This window comes from Aythya fuligula, chromosome 6 (genome assembly GCF_009819795.1).
Source record: "Aythya fuligula isolate bAytFul2 chromosome 6, bAytFul2.pri, whole genome shotgun sequence".
Taxonomy (NCBI): Eukaryota; Metazoa; Chordata; class Aves; order Anseriformes; family Anatidae; genus Aythya; species Aythya fuligula.
The window spans coordinates 12,337,446-12,352,509 of NC_045564.1; the positions used below are offsets into that span (position 1 = coordinate 12,337,446).

Genomic DNA, 15,064 nt, shown 5'->3' on the forward strand with positions numbered 1-15,064 from the left:
TTGCAGACATGCACGTGTGCATAGCATGGGATGGTGATCATGCTGAAATCCCTAGGCAAGCCTTCCTTAAGCTGCTGTGGTTTGTTCCCTGAGCTGTTTTTTAGTAACCAAGTTACAGGTGGATTAGTATTTTCGGTGCTTAATGAATGTATAGCATTATCTAAAGAAAGTATAATGAACAACACTGTTTTCCTTTGTTTTTACTCTGCAGGAGGGAAGAAAAATAATAATCTGAAGAGTTTTAGGTAATGAAGGGCTAGGTCCTACATCAAATCCTTATTGACGTTCCTTTTGAAGGGATTACTTACTTGAGCAAATGTGTGCAAGGCCTGGCACAGAGGAAGTGGTTCTGTATAAAAAAAAAATAAATTATAAAACTACAGAATAAATGATGGCAGGTGAATATGGCACTGCAGCGAGACAAGAGAGAGCTCTTTACCCTTCTCATCTCTTGTCATTGCTTCTGGCTGACCTTGGGCAAGTCAGTTCACCTCGTTTCCCATTTGTGAAGCAGGAATTGTGGTATATCTGTCATCCACTGTTTGTTCATTCCAGGAACAAGCAGCATAGCCATGGTCCACTTCAATTCCCAGCTTGGTGTTTGGAAGCCAGACAGGTGCAGCCCATGTGTGTGATACTGAAGCTGTTCTAATAAACCTTGCTGGTCCCAGCAGCTTCATCCCAGCACAGTCACTCTGGGCAGCCTGCCAACCTGTTTACCAGAATTTAGAGTTTACCAAGCATTGACATGCATATTTTTCAAATGCCCACACTTGGTGAGAGGTAGTTATGTTGGCATTTCTTCAGCAGATAATGAATGGTTTTGTGCTTTTATTGTAGAAAGACTTTTCTTTAGTAACTTGTAATAAAAGTAATAAGAGCATTCTAATGCCTGTCTAGTGTGTCAGGCTGTGGAGAGCTTTGGCCTTTTTCTCACACGCTTTTCAATGCAATAGAAATTATTTAGAGTATTGAATAATTCTCTATATTTCTATTACTCCAGTTTTCAATCATGTAAAACATCCTTAAAACATGAAACACCCTCTTTAATCTCAAGAGAAATTGAATTGGTCAAGAAAGAAAAAATAGAGAAAACACCAAAATAGAGGATGCTATTTCAGATGCCGAGAAGGCTGAAAGTCAGCAGGAAAACAACATGTGGTGTTCTTCTTCAAATAAGGTTTGAAAAATAGCAAGGTGCTGTTAATATGCTGTATCATAGCATCATACATTACAGAAGGAAACCTGAAAAGCCTGAATGGCTATGGACTCATGAGCTTATTAACAATGATATATAGAAATCTCACAAAAGATGCAGAGACTTCTTGACCTCTAGCCAAAGAAGAAGTTGGGATTCAGAAGTAGTACCTGAACCGTAAATTACCTATGACAATGAGAATTAAGGAAAAAATGACTAAGTGTAGTAATTTACATGAGCCTTTTGTAGACTACAAAATGTAATTTTTTCTCCCATGGAAAGAAAAACATTTGGGAATACTGAGGCATGAAAACAGCAGTAAAGAAAACTCTGAAACTCACATGTGGAGGACGGTTTTAGAGAACAGTTCTTGGTAGTGGCCTCTGTAAGGCATTTTGATGGAGCCTATCAAGGAAGACAAAACAACTGGCTAGCAGTTACAGGCAGAAAGACTGGCATTCTCCTCCATCCTTCAGCAGGAAAGCAGTCAGCTATATAGGTACACACAGTTGCTTAGATACCCTGTTTGGCAGCCTGAAAAAAACTTTTTTCTTTTTATTTTTTTATTTTTTTATTTTTTTATATTTTGTTCTCTACCTTCTTGAAAAGTAGCAAAGGTAGTTCTTGTCTTTTTTTTTGTTTGTCAGTACAAAAAAACATGCTGTTTTGTTTGTCAGAAGCTCTGCAAAAAGATCTGAAGGAAGCCTTATAAATAGCTCTGTGAGATCAGTTTTCAAAAGGGAGTATCAATTTAGAAGTGCACATGGAACACCCTTTTTCCTAACACAGGTGTTGCTGTTGCCTTCACAAAACACAGCTGCTGCTAATGCAGCTCCTGGATGCCCGTTTTTGCCAGGGAGATATACTGGGTGAGGAAGACAGCTCTATTGTCTTGGCTGTATTGTGGTATGGACTGAGTTACATATATGCAGCTGTCTTTGACAGATCAATCAGAGCCTTGTAATTTCCAATGTTGATAAGTTGGGTTTTACTTTTAAAACCCAGTTCAAGGTCAGGTCAGTTCTGTTCACTGTTGTGTTGCTCTCCCCATCGTTGTACCTATGGCTTCTTGATAGCATTTTAGCAGAAAGGCAATTTAAGCAATTAAGTTGTTGCACTTGTTATTTGAATTTAACATATATAATAGCACCAACAGCATCAAAGAGGGGCTTCCTTGGAGCTTCAAATACAGTGAGGAAAAGACAGTCTAATCACAGAGACAGAGCTCAAGAATGCCTTTAAGAGTAAGCGCTGCAGCTACAAAGGTGGTGATGCAGAACTGAGTATGGGATCAACACCTGAAGCACAGCACAGCACTAACGTGCACTTTAGTGCCTGGTAATCCTTATGGAGTGCAGGTTCCTGCACCAAGAGGGACATTCTGGCAATGTTTAACCAACTGACCTTGCAAGTTTGCATTTTACATCAAATCATTTGGGTGAGAGACCTCATTGCAGCTTTTCTAGGTTGCGTTGTCCTTCGGTCTCTGTTTCATATCATATGGAGAAAGATCTTTGTCCTGATAAATACACAAATGCATTATTTGAAGAGCCATGTCTGTCTGTCCAAGTTCTTAATGACAAGGAAACGACTTCAGAACACATGAAGAAGCAGGAACAGTAGGCTGGTGTTCTTAGCACTAACAGCCCTTCTGTTTTTGATGCTACAATGAAGATAAAATTATACATCAGGATTAAATAAGAAGCAATCTGTTTGCAATATTCTAAAATGGAATGTAATTTTAGTGGGTTTTTCTTTGTTTGTTATCACTGGAAGATTTCTCCCAATGAGATTAGGAATGGTCAACCAGTTGACATTTTCAGGATCAGTTAAGACTGTATCAATATAATGAAAAGCAAAGGCATAGCTGGCTTGAGCTAGTATAGCTCCATCGCTGTTAAAAGGAGTAACTTACCATTTACACAAATACAGAGCAGGATCAGCATTAGCCCACACGTGGCTGAGTTCCTTTTAGCAGTGTGGAGATAGAAGCATGCAGTGAAGGCTGACCCCGACATCCTCTCTGCCTGTCCCTGCGGAGAGCAAGAGGCAGCTTTGCACTCCAACTCAGAGCAGTGGTCTTTAGGCTGCTGTTTTGTCATCATCTGCACACTGTGGCTGGGACTGGGAGTACATCCTCCTTCACAGGACAGAACAGATCCTTCAGAGGTGCAGTCAGTAGCTGAGGCACCAGAATGGACCCAAGATGGTCTGGATGGCTGCAAGTTTTGCCAGGGCTGTTCCCGTACTGAAGCAGTGCTGCGGGCTGTGAGATCCAGGGCTTGCTGTTTGCACTGCCATGGTTAGAGCCTCACAGCGTGGGATCCTGGTCAGAGCTTCAGCTGTTGTACCACCACTAATAAATAACAGTGCAGACATTTTTTGTCTCTCTTGGCTTTGAGCAATATGAGAAAAAAATATTTTTTTTCCAATGAGCTTATTTCTGATACATGAATTCATACTAATTTAAACACAATAAATCTTTACTTTCTCTGTTGATAGCCTTTCACTGGGAGGAACAGGTGTGCTGGCTCCTCTCTCATCCTGTTGGCATTCATTTTAGCAGCAATTTTTGATAAGTTTTGTCACCTCATTGAGTACTGTGGAGAAATATTGAGTGAGCATAGGGAGTGGCAGTGCGAGAGCACAAAATTACACTCCTCATCAATCATTACCCTCTAGCAACTTCCAGGGCACTGCAAATTGCTGACTAACAAGAGAGAATTAGTTTGATAAAATCACCATTAGTGTCAGGTCAGAATGATGTAAAGTTTTAAAGACATGGCTGTCTTCTCTGTCTCTCCTTCATCCATTAGTGCGTCTGTTCATAGAGATCCCAGTCCAGCAAAGCACGTAAGCACATGTTTAATTTTAGGCAGATCAGTAATCCCAAGGAAATCACTGGGATACTAGTCCTAAGTATGTATTTATGTGCTTCACTGGATCAAGGCCAGAATACCAATTCTTTTTTTGAGCACACAAATGATAAATATCTCTGTGAGTCAGTTTCTTGATTCAAAAACAGTTTCAGACTCACTAGCTGGACGATAAAAAAAAAAAAAAAAAGAATCTGTCAAGTTCTGGTGCTACAGAACATAGCAGTTGGCCGACAGAGCATCTTGCTTAACTTAGCTTCTTTAACCCTACTTATTTTATTTGTTGAGTTCTGTCAAATTCAGCCAGCTAGAAATCTGCCCCTGAACTTCTGCATAGCCTTCTCAAAGCTCTGCAGTTATTAAAATTCAGATCATCTTTGGTCGTTCAGAACCAGGCATAAAAGCTAAAGCCAGCTCAAGAACTGCTTTTTAAAAGTTATAGGTAAGATGCAGATGCAGCTAACATAGTTAATGAAACACATTGTGTTATGGACTTCTCTCAGTGTTGCCAGACTGCATGCCAAATACACAATTTGTTTTAAAGGTGACTTTTATTTGCTTTATGGCTTCTCAGGGTTTAGGGCTTGTTGCTTCATGATTTCAATTTTTCTTCACAATCTTGAAGACTGTAACCTTATTTCTAACAAAAAAAAAAAAAAAAAAAGGAAAGAGAAAGAAAGAAAGAAAGAAAGAAAGAAAGAAAGACACCCAAACAAACAAGGATAACAATGGGCTCTAGGATTCTCATATGGTCATGGGACTACAATAACTGCAAATAAGGAAAGTGTGAGGCATTGTAAGACTTCCCACAAAATCACCAACTGACCAGCATTCTTCATATATACTTAAAAACTGCTCTGAAGTTTGTTTTTTTTTTTTGTTGCTTTCATTATTTGATTACACAGCTGTAATATAAGACTTCATATTCCTGACACTGTCAATCTTTTTTTTTTTTTTCCTTTTAGTTACAGAACTGCAGTAAGATAGTGACTTACTGTCATGCTATGCAGTCATTTATATTGAAAGGCTGAGAATGTCCGAATGTTCAGCTCTAGCCCACTCCATCATAACCAGGTGTTTCACTGCTCCACAGCCATCTAGAATTGGATGCTTGATCTACTATGACATTACATCCATCACCATCTAGCCTGGTCTTTCACGGGCCACAGACAGAATGTCTGTCTCCCATTCTGTGTTTCATTTTTACTTTGTGGAATTACTTATTTTCCTGCTTTTGAAATGAGCTTTCCTGCTTTACTCTTTTCAGAACAGCTGACCGCAACACTGCAACTTCATTGCCCAAACTGTCATATCTTGACTGTTCCAAATGCTGAAATATATCTTAATGGAAATGAATGCCATTATTCTTCATTTACAGATCAAAGGAGCAAACTTGTCTTTCATAAAACAAAAATTATATCTGTTCTGTGATAGACCTGAAAGCTAATTAATAAGAAGACATAACTATTAATCCTTGTAACAATGTCTGTCTTTGAGGCAGAAGCGCTGTGATAGATTCTCAGCAAGTGCATAAGGATGCAAGATTTTGCTAGTCCTGAGTAGTTTTACACCAGCAGAGGTGTGGACAAGCCACTGCCTTTTGATATTCCACTCTTTTGAAATGTAGCATTTTGAGCTACCAGAACTGTTTGAAGGATTGTCTACTGTCCACAGTCCATGTGAAGTCCATTGCATGCTCTCATCCAATTTTGTCATTCAATTTTGACACTACTTTGTGTTTGCAGGTGTGAAAGCTGTGGTGCTGTCTTCCACTCTGAATGCAAAGTGAAGGCGGTACCATGCCCCAGGTGCGTGCGTAAAGAATTGCAGAAGAAGCAGAAATCCTTCTGGAGGCAACTGAATATGGATGAAAACTTCGAAGAGTCTTGCAACATGTTTGAGTTGTCATATCAGAACACATGAGTTCCTTAAGGCAGCGGCCAGCCTGAAGAGAGCCTCTTCCCCAGCTGCCAGGTCAAGCAACCTCTCAGCTTAGCCAGGCAGAAATCTTTTTGCAAAATAATATCTGATCTTCATCTGTGAATAGCAGCTGCCAAAGTGGCCATAAAGCCTTGTTGGCTTTGAAATAACAATGGCTCAACTGCATTTTGCATTGAAGTCCAGCCGCTAGCTCTTATACAAAATGTGATTTACTTGAAATGCTTTAGGTCTAGCTAACTGAGCACCCAACTTTTTCTTTTCCACCTCTGGAGAAGACTTCCTCAAGACAGAAAATATTTGCTGCCATGAACACACTATTTTTGATGTTGTTCATTTAGAATTGATGAATCATCTACTTATTTATGTGTATTATTTATTATTAGCCTTGGCAAAGGTTCTGGTAAGGTGTTTGTTTCACAAAACCTCATAACGCAGAAATGATATTAAGCCTACCTGCTACTTTTGACATGGACATGTTTTCACTTCCTCATGTTTCCAGAGCTATTTCTAAAGGATCAGCACATTTACATGTCACTCCTCCCCAAGGAAAGAAAAGTATCTCCCATGAAACCTTATTCAGGATGTTTGCAAGCATAAGATGCAGAATAATTCCTTTAGCTGTGCTTATTTATAACCACCCCAGTGGAATATTACGTAAGCAGATAAGCAGGGTACTTGCTGCTGTTCTTATTCAGGCTGGGTGTATCTGTCAAGCTCTGTCACTAAAGTCCATTCTGCTTTACGCTACTTGATCTATGTGGGGCCACATCCTCATCTCCAGTAACGTGACTTTCAAATCTCCTGCTAGGCTTGAAGACATTTCAACTGTCTACACTGGTTTTGTTTTTGTCATGTGAAGTTTACGTTACATGTTTTTCTAACCTGATCCTGGTAGACCAATAGTTGGGAAAGTGATCTTGCCCAATTTCGCTAGAAAATACCCTCAAAATTGTGAAACATTAGTTTGCTGTGTTCATGTGCAATTTGTGTCCTGAGTTCTCTGGGAGCACTAGAGGATTCTATACATCTCTAGTGATTCATGTGGTGGAGAGCAAACTTCTCAAGGTATGGTTCTGCCTCGCAAACCTGGAACACAGGGAAGTACTAAACATGGTAAATTACATATATTGTGAAAGATATGACTGGAGAGATGTGTGTCATCACTAACAGTGTTCTGTTCATTGTGTTTTTACCTCCAGTGAGCACTTAGGGATCCTTCTCACTCCAGTCCACATTTTAAACTTTTTCTCCAGATGCTGCAGTAATATGTGTACTACATGCATATGAATACATTCATATTTATATACACATTTATATATACAGCAAGCAAATATGATTTCAGAAGAAAAAAGCCAGTTGCATGTGCATTTTCCTTCTCTCATGTAGGTTTGTTAAAATGCAGACTACTGATCTTTGCTTTCTATATAATATGCAGGCTGTTATTATATTCAAGGCAGAAAGCAGTCTTGATCATTGAAGCAGCTCACTAATTGCTAAGTATTTTAAATAAAAGAACAGGGTACATCGTGCTTGCATTAAAGGGCAGAAAGTCACACAATGGACTTGTATTGGAGTACAGATGGTTGCTTTTCCAGCCTCCAGTCAAAGAAAGTAGCTGAATCTGAGCTTTCCCAAATTCGAGCGCAACTTTATGTATATATATATATATAGAAGCATGTTTATATCTATATTCATTAGACAACCAGTGCCTTTCTTTTCCAGAAGTCCTTCTCCCATTGGGATTTTTTTGGAAGAAAGTAGGGGGTTTTCCATGTTCTTGGCAAAGTAGTATAGGGATTCCCACGTTTAATGAAATTGGTGAATCATGCACCTTTGTCACTAAAGTTAGTATTTCCCCTACACAGGGGCATCTCTGTTTCATTCAGCTCACTGTTTTTCATATGAAATCAGTTGCTTTCAGCTATCATCCTTAAGGATATAATGTTCCTTTAAAGTCCATTCCCATGCGAAGAACTCCCTGCACGTTCACATATGCAAACACAAGGGAAGTCTTGTGGAATTAGTCATGCAAACAGGAACTGCAGTGGTACTGGCTGAATAAACAGTACACTCCCATATTTTTCAGCATGTGTCACTACAACCAGCCTTGTGGCAAAGCTCTGAAACTGTCAGAATCTGGCAGGTACTATTTTGAATTAGCTCTAGACATAGGGGGGTGGGTCATGAAAGAAAAAAAGAAGTGACATTTTCCATATCATAATGCTTTGGAATTTAAGATATCTTACGGCATTAGTTCACATCCAGCCCAGTTTATAGAAAGGTGCTTGTGTGCACTGTCAAGTACCCTAAGGCATCAAGAAATCAAGGTTCAGGCATTGCAAGGTATTGGTAGCTTTGTCAGATGCCCTGATCTCCAAAGTGCCAGTGATGTGGGTGGTTAGGTATTCTAGTTAAATTCTGGAATAACAACAGGCAAATTTGGAGTTACTCTAGATTTGTGCAGGTATTACAGAACAGAGTTTCTTTGTTAACTGAGATTTACAGGAAAAAAAGAATATGTTGTCAACAAACCTGTTGGAATTAGTGGTGGGTCTGGAACCACTGCCATTGCTAAAGGCAAAGAGCAAAAGCATGTTTTTACAATATGCTGGCAGCACCCAAAGCTTTTTGTGAAAGGATAATGTACAATACAGATCAGATTTTTTTTTTTTTTTAATTCAGTGTAGCTGTAAATAAGCCAGTTCCTAAATCGGATGCGATTTTTCCACCTTGAAAAATAATATAGCTTCTTCTTGTAGCTACAGGAGCTGGCTGTAATGTGGAAGATGCTTTCCTCTCAGGGATGCCTAGCTCCTGTCCATAAACAGTTATTCCATATGGATGGGTAGGGTGCAGTCTTCTATCTCTGCCTTTCAAAAATATAATTCAAGGTCTGATCCTGCCCTCAAGAATTGTGGATGCAGTAGGAATGAGCCCTGATCATTTTTTTAGCTCTGCAAGATACAAGGATAAACAGAAACTACTGCTCATGTTACTAACTCTCGAAAGATCTGACTCTAAAAGGATGGTTTTCATGCAAGAGCCAGCTGCTAGTAGGAGACACAGCTCATACTTCTGAAGGTGATTTGGGTTTTGGACAACACTGTACCCTTGTGTGGTTGTCTCTGCTGTACTAAGATAGTGCTGCACACTGGTCCCCAGTGCTACTGTTTTCCCATTCTGCAGCCTGGAGCCTGCACATGTTCTGCTCTGCAGATGGCTGGGTGGGCATTAGCTGGAAAAGTACCTGGGGTCTTTCCAGATTGCGCACATCTCTCCTCCCCACACACACCCACAGGTAGAATATGTGTATTAGTACTTCTGGTTCCATCCTACCCACACATGATATAAATATGAAGTAAGTTTGAACAATAATATTTCGTTGTGAATCAAAAATAAAATGCGCTGTTTGTCTCCTTCACAAAGAAGGTGCTTTCTTTACTAATGGAGGAGGAATAGATCTGTAGGTCCAGTTACTGCTCTTACTTGCTTGTACAGAACTTATAATCACTGTAGAAATAGGGTGCTTCACGGCAAGGGACTGTAGCCTGACTTTACAACTACTTAGAAACTTCTCAGTTTAGTTAGTCTGAGATTATTTAACCCAGGACACTGTAGATTAACTAATTCAATTCTTTTCCTCTCTACCCAAACCCTCTAGCTTTTCTTTTACATAGACAAGGACCTACCAAGGGGATGTAAAATGCAGCTTTTTTGATATTATCAACCTACAGAAAGAAAAATTTGGATCTCTTAGGCAGAAATCTTTCTCTTTTCTTCATCTTTCTTAGGTGGTGAAAAATGTTCTTGCAGTGTGATGCAATGTCCGGGTTGGCACGTACCAACATGCACATAGGAGCTCATTGCTGGGTTGATAGGAACTGACAGTTGTGAGGGTTTCTTAAATAAGTGAGGAAACACACTTTTAGGTGAGGAATTCTTCACAATACCCTGATAGCCCTGCTAGGAGGGAATCATCAGGGTACTTAAGAGCTTCTCTTGTCAAGACTTCTCTTAATAATTAATACAAGGATACTGTGTGCATTGTTATGGGTGGATGATAATGTCCTGAAAGGCTTTAAAAACAAACAAACAAAAAAACAACAACAAAATGAGGATGTCTGATTACAATGAAATGGGGAAGCTGCCTGGTTGTATTTTGCTTTTTCCCTGTAGCAACAGAAGCCATCGAGTTTCCCGGGCTTTCCAAGGTCATGGTCTGGATTGCAGCCGACTGTTGATCTGTGTAAAAGAAATGTAATTGAGTAATCATCATAATCTTATCTCTTGTTTTCTGTTGCTCAGCTGCAAGCCAGTCCTCTCTCTCTTCTCGCTGTCTCTGTCCCTGTCTTGGCTCACAGTGCTGAGCCTACAGCTAGGCTTTGAGCTTCATAGCTGATCGTGTTGCTTCTGAACCAGTTGAGTCTGATCATTCTCTCCTTCATAATTTGCCTTCCAATTTTCCCTTCCCAGTAGGAGTGCCTTACAGTACTGTATATTAGTGTCTATCTTCCTGTTTTGGATTTCCTGATTGAATCTGCTGTTTGATTAACTTGTAGGCTCAAACTGAAAGTCTCCTGTGGCTATACATGCTCTTTTGCAGGAGCAGCTTAGTAAATCAGTTTGCTTGTTCTGTCCCCGTGAAGTGGGCTCTACAGGCTGCAAATACCAGCTCTGAAGATGCCAAGGTGCATGGAAATCCCTCACTTTTGCTTAATTTGGTGCCTTAAATTTTCAAAAATGAAGAATTTTGTCAGGAATGCTCTGCCATGCTGCAACGTGTTTGGCATTGGAGCTCTAAACCCTTGCTCATGGCAGTTTCCATCTTGCTAGGAGTGATGACCATAAAATTTGTTTATGATCTGTGCTTTGAAAAGGAAATATGAGAAAGGATTGCATGGAGACGGCTTTGTTTTTTATTACCTACATTTTGGAGACTAGCTGAGCTTTTCAGACAGAAATGAGGTTGCTCTTAAGTGAGAGCTTCAGAAGCTGTGGATCTGTAACAACGGCAAGCACTGGACATTAAAGCAGGATCAGGTCACGCGCAGCTTTGCTCCTCCTGGAACCAGTGGCCAGCCTGTGCCACGTGGGGAGGGAGTCCCACACTGTAAAGCTGGATCCAGGGCTGTGGCAGTGATGGCTTTTCCTCAAAGCTAATTTCAACACAGCCTGGTTCCCTGAAGGCTAACCCACTGGGGTTTGGTCAGCATTATGTTAGAGAGGGTTAGCCTGTTTAATTTTTAGCATTATTTGCTAACGTCTGCAGCTAACCCTTCCTGCGTCTGTCAGTCCTGGGCACATGTCCATGCTGACTGGAATCTTTTAAGTCCCCAAAAAAAAGTCCCATTTTTTTGACCCCAAGAAGTAGGAACCCTATTTGACAACAGCAGAGCTTTCACTGCACTTTAATAGTGTAGTGAGCAGACAGCCTGGACAATAAATAATGCGCAAAGTCCTTTACTTGAAAGCCCTGGTGTGCACACACTCCCTTGGGTCTTTTCTTAAAATGCAAGTTTCCTCCAGATCCCCTAGGGCATTGATCTAAATTAGAGATGCCACTTGTGGGCAGCGTTGGAGAAGTTCAGGCCTGGAAGGCAATTAACTGCCTAGGACCAAAGTGTAGTAGGCTCTGTCTACATACACAATCGTCAGTGGCTCAATTACTTATTTGTATCCAATCTGTGCGTTAAACCAATGTAAATCCTTGAGTACATAGTGCTGTTTTGGTGGAAAAAGGATTTATTTCAGTTTTGCTTATGTACTTGTCAGCAAAGTCAATCTTGCTTTAACTGAAGTGTTTTCAGACTGATTCTGAGTGGCACTGATACCTGTGATACCAGGTTGACTTACACCAGGCCCTTTTGTACTTGTCAGAAGTATGAATTCATGAGCAAAATGGGTGTTGGAAGGGCTTGAAGTGATAAAGGCAGCTTCCACATCAACATTAGCTGAGTCGAGGCAGTTTGAGGCTGGGGTAAGCTGGGTGTGATCAGCAGAGCACGAAGTTTGGTGCTGTCCCTGGCAGCCCAAGCATCCCTTCCCAGCAGAGCTCGCCTGCAGCACTTGCAATGGATTTTAGTATTAGTGGTAGCGCACCCTGAGTTTTTTGGAATCCAGTATGCGTGTGTGCTACTCTGTCTGTTAACTTATGTGTGTGTCATTGTTCTTGTATTTGTTTTGTGTTATTTTTTTTGTTTTGTTTTGGGGGGGTTGTTTTTTACTTTTGACAAGGATTTTTTTAAATTATCTGCAACTACTAGGCAATAGTCTTAATTTATTATTGATATGTAATAAATTTATCATTTAAATTCAATGAGTTGAATTGCCTGTTGACACTTGAGCAGGGTTTACTTGGGTTCACTTGTGACACCATCAGAGCACCAGTCCCTTCTGTATAAAGGCAACTGTCAATAAACACTACAAAAAAATTACTCGTCCTTTTTAATTTGCCTTCTGCTGATACTGCACCATGTGTAGGACAAGTTTTGAAAGAGTGCTAGTTTTCTTATAAATACTAATCCGTTGGTGAAAGTCTTTCAAATCTAAGCAAATTGTGATATTTTTCTCAGTTCTGAGCCAGGAGGTCTTTGGAAATTCTGTCAATGACTGCATCAGGCTTTGCATGTTTGGATTCACATTTAAATCTGTTAGGCGCATTTGATAGCCACAAATGTCCAGATCTTTGAATGTGCTGAGCCCCAGCAGTTCCCAGGAGAGCTTATTAGGAGCTGTTGTTGTCAGGCACTTTTGGGTACGGAGCTCCTGGGAGGCCCATAGGAGCTGGGGGGAAGGCTGCTCCCCACTGATGGCTGCCATGTGGACCTCTGCCAGAAAGCTCCAGGTTAAAGGACCTTGGATCCTAAGTCAGGGAGGCACCTCCTAGCTCACTGCAAGGCCCACTGAAGGGCTGGAAGGGTCGAGTTTTGCTCACGGTGTAAGGGCTGTCTTGCTCAGACAGCTCTCCATCCGACAGACATAGGAGCAGGTGTGATTCCTGTTCTCCTGTACTGCTTTTCCCATTGCACCAGATGAGGAACAGCAGCTCCCAAGGGCTGTGGATTTGGTGCTGAGCTATGGTGAAGCTCACAGACCTATGTGCCCTGTGTGAGGGCCCCCAGAGAAATCTCTCCTGGCTTTCAAAGAAGGACATACCCACTCCCTCGCTGCCCCCCTGCCATTCCTCAGAAAGAGCAGAATTCCACCAGGAATGTCAATCCTTTCTCCTGCAGGCACCTTTGGACTTCATCCCCTTGATGAAATGGCTGCAAGCAGTGGGTTAATGTTTGATCAGGACCACACAAGCTGCACGGAAAAGCCATGTGCAAGACCTTCTTCCTCCTGATTTGCTTTACAAGGTGAGCCAATTCTGTTATGACACACACCTCTTTCCCCTTTCACTGCCACATCCCCTCCTCTCTTCATGCTCAGATATGCTGTGAAGGAAGCATCAACATAGAGCAGAGACCATGGGGTCTAGGGAGCCCTGGAAGGAGCATAGAATCGTAGAATTACGGAATATCCCGAGTTGGAAGGGACCCATAACGATCATCAAGTCCAATTCCTGCACCACACAAGTCTGCCCAAATTTTTAGACCATGTGACTAAGTGCACAGTCCAATCGCTTCTTAAATTCAGAGAGGCTTGGTGCAGTGACTGCGTCCCTGGGGAGCCTGTTCCAGTGTGCAACCACCCTCTTGGTGAAGAACCTCTTTCTGATGTCCAGCCTAAACTTCCCCTCCCTCAGCTTAACACAGCAGTTTGGTTGTTTTTTGTGGTTTTTTTTGGTGGTTTGTTTTTTTTTTTTTTTGGTCCGCCTTTGGTTGTATTTACAGAGCTTCTCTCCTTCTTGCCCCTTCCTAGGCTCCCAGTTGTGCTCTGTTTCAGTGTATGAGCTCATCACTGAAATGTGTTGCTGAAAGGACATACCCCAGTAGCTGTCACAGACAACTTGGGGCTGGAGTTACAAGAATCATTGCTTTTGGTTTTGGTCAGGAGCTGAAATGCTGGCATTTTTCTCCCTGTTGTACATTATCATTACATGAGAGCTGTGCCCTCCAGTGAACTGCAACTCTGCCAGCAAAACCTTACATTGGCAGCCCTGTTCTTAACCCCTGCATGCTCCTCTCCCCCACAAAAGCCAAGCTTTTTGGGTAGTTCTGTTAACCTTCTGTTAGCCTTTTGTGTTAATTTATCAACTAGCCATTAGCTCAGCAGGCCACTGAAAATACCAATCAGACTGTGAATTGGAGCGTGCCCTCCAGGTCCTGTGGGAAGCAGTAGCAAAACTGGTGTTTGCTTCTGATGCTGAGCAATGGGGACAAATTGGCACCCACAGAGTATCCACCCACTTTGTTTTCTTCCTGATTGACACCCCTTATGCTGGTGGGACAGTCAGTGTCTTGTATCAGCTTATATGCTTGGGAATGCCAGATCATAGGCAAATATCATAACCCCTTAGGTCTAGCTGTGAGTGTTTTGGATTTTGTTCTTTCGTGTTCTCTTTGCACATTAAATGCATTGCAGTGAGTAGAGTCAGGAGTATTCATCGTGTCATACGGCCAAGTCCCACGAGTGGTTCATATCACCTGAACCTGCCAACCAAGCTCCCGCTCTTCCCTGAAAGGTCAGGACACTTCTTTTTTAAAAAGCTACCCTTCTGTCTCTTAGACCAAAATTAACAGTGTTATTTGATTTTATATAGGAAGCTTGTTTTCTAAAAGGTGGCAGAACTAGAATACAGCCCTTCTTTGGGGAATAGGTGGCAGTGATAAGTCCACACATTTAAGAAGCCTTGAAGATAATGTTTGAATTAAATAAAATGGTACAAGCTCTTTGTCCAGAACTGTGCTCCAGGCTCAAGAAAACACTTTTTTTTCATTCATCTTTTCAAATTCCCATAATGTGTATGATACAATCCCAATTACAGTAGAACAACAGAACAACCCAAATGGAACTAGCTTCCTCCTCCTTTCTTTAGGGACAGAGAGGGGCCTTCTAGGTCTAAGGGTCACCAGGGCTTTTCAGTGAAAGACATGCTGAGGGCAAA

At 41.3% G+C, this 15,064-nt stretch overlaps 1 protein-coding gene across 3 annotated transcripts in view; it reads left to right on the forward strand.

Annotated features, from left to right (window-relative positions):
• PLEKHM3 (pleckstrin homology domain containing M3) overlaps positions 1-13,364 on the forward strand; it is a 101,562-nt gene extending 88,198 nt beyond the window's left edge. For 2 of the 3 annotated variants that reach the window (XM_032190604.1, XM_032190603.1), the window contains one exon: positions 5,820-12,234. In XM_032190604.1, coding sequence (XP_032046495.1) covers positions 5,820-5,997 — 178 coding nt within the window. In that variant the 3' untranslated portion in view covers positions 5,998-12,234. Of the gene's footprint in view, positions 1-5,819; positions 12,235-13,247 lie in introns of those variants that run through there. The other variant, XM_032190605.1, reaches the window with a different exon arrangement.
• Positions 13,365-15,064: the final 1,700 nt, after the last annotated feature.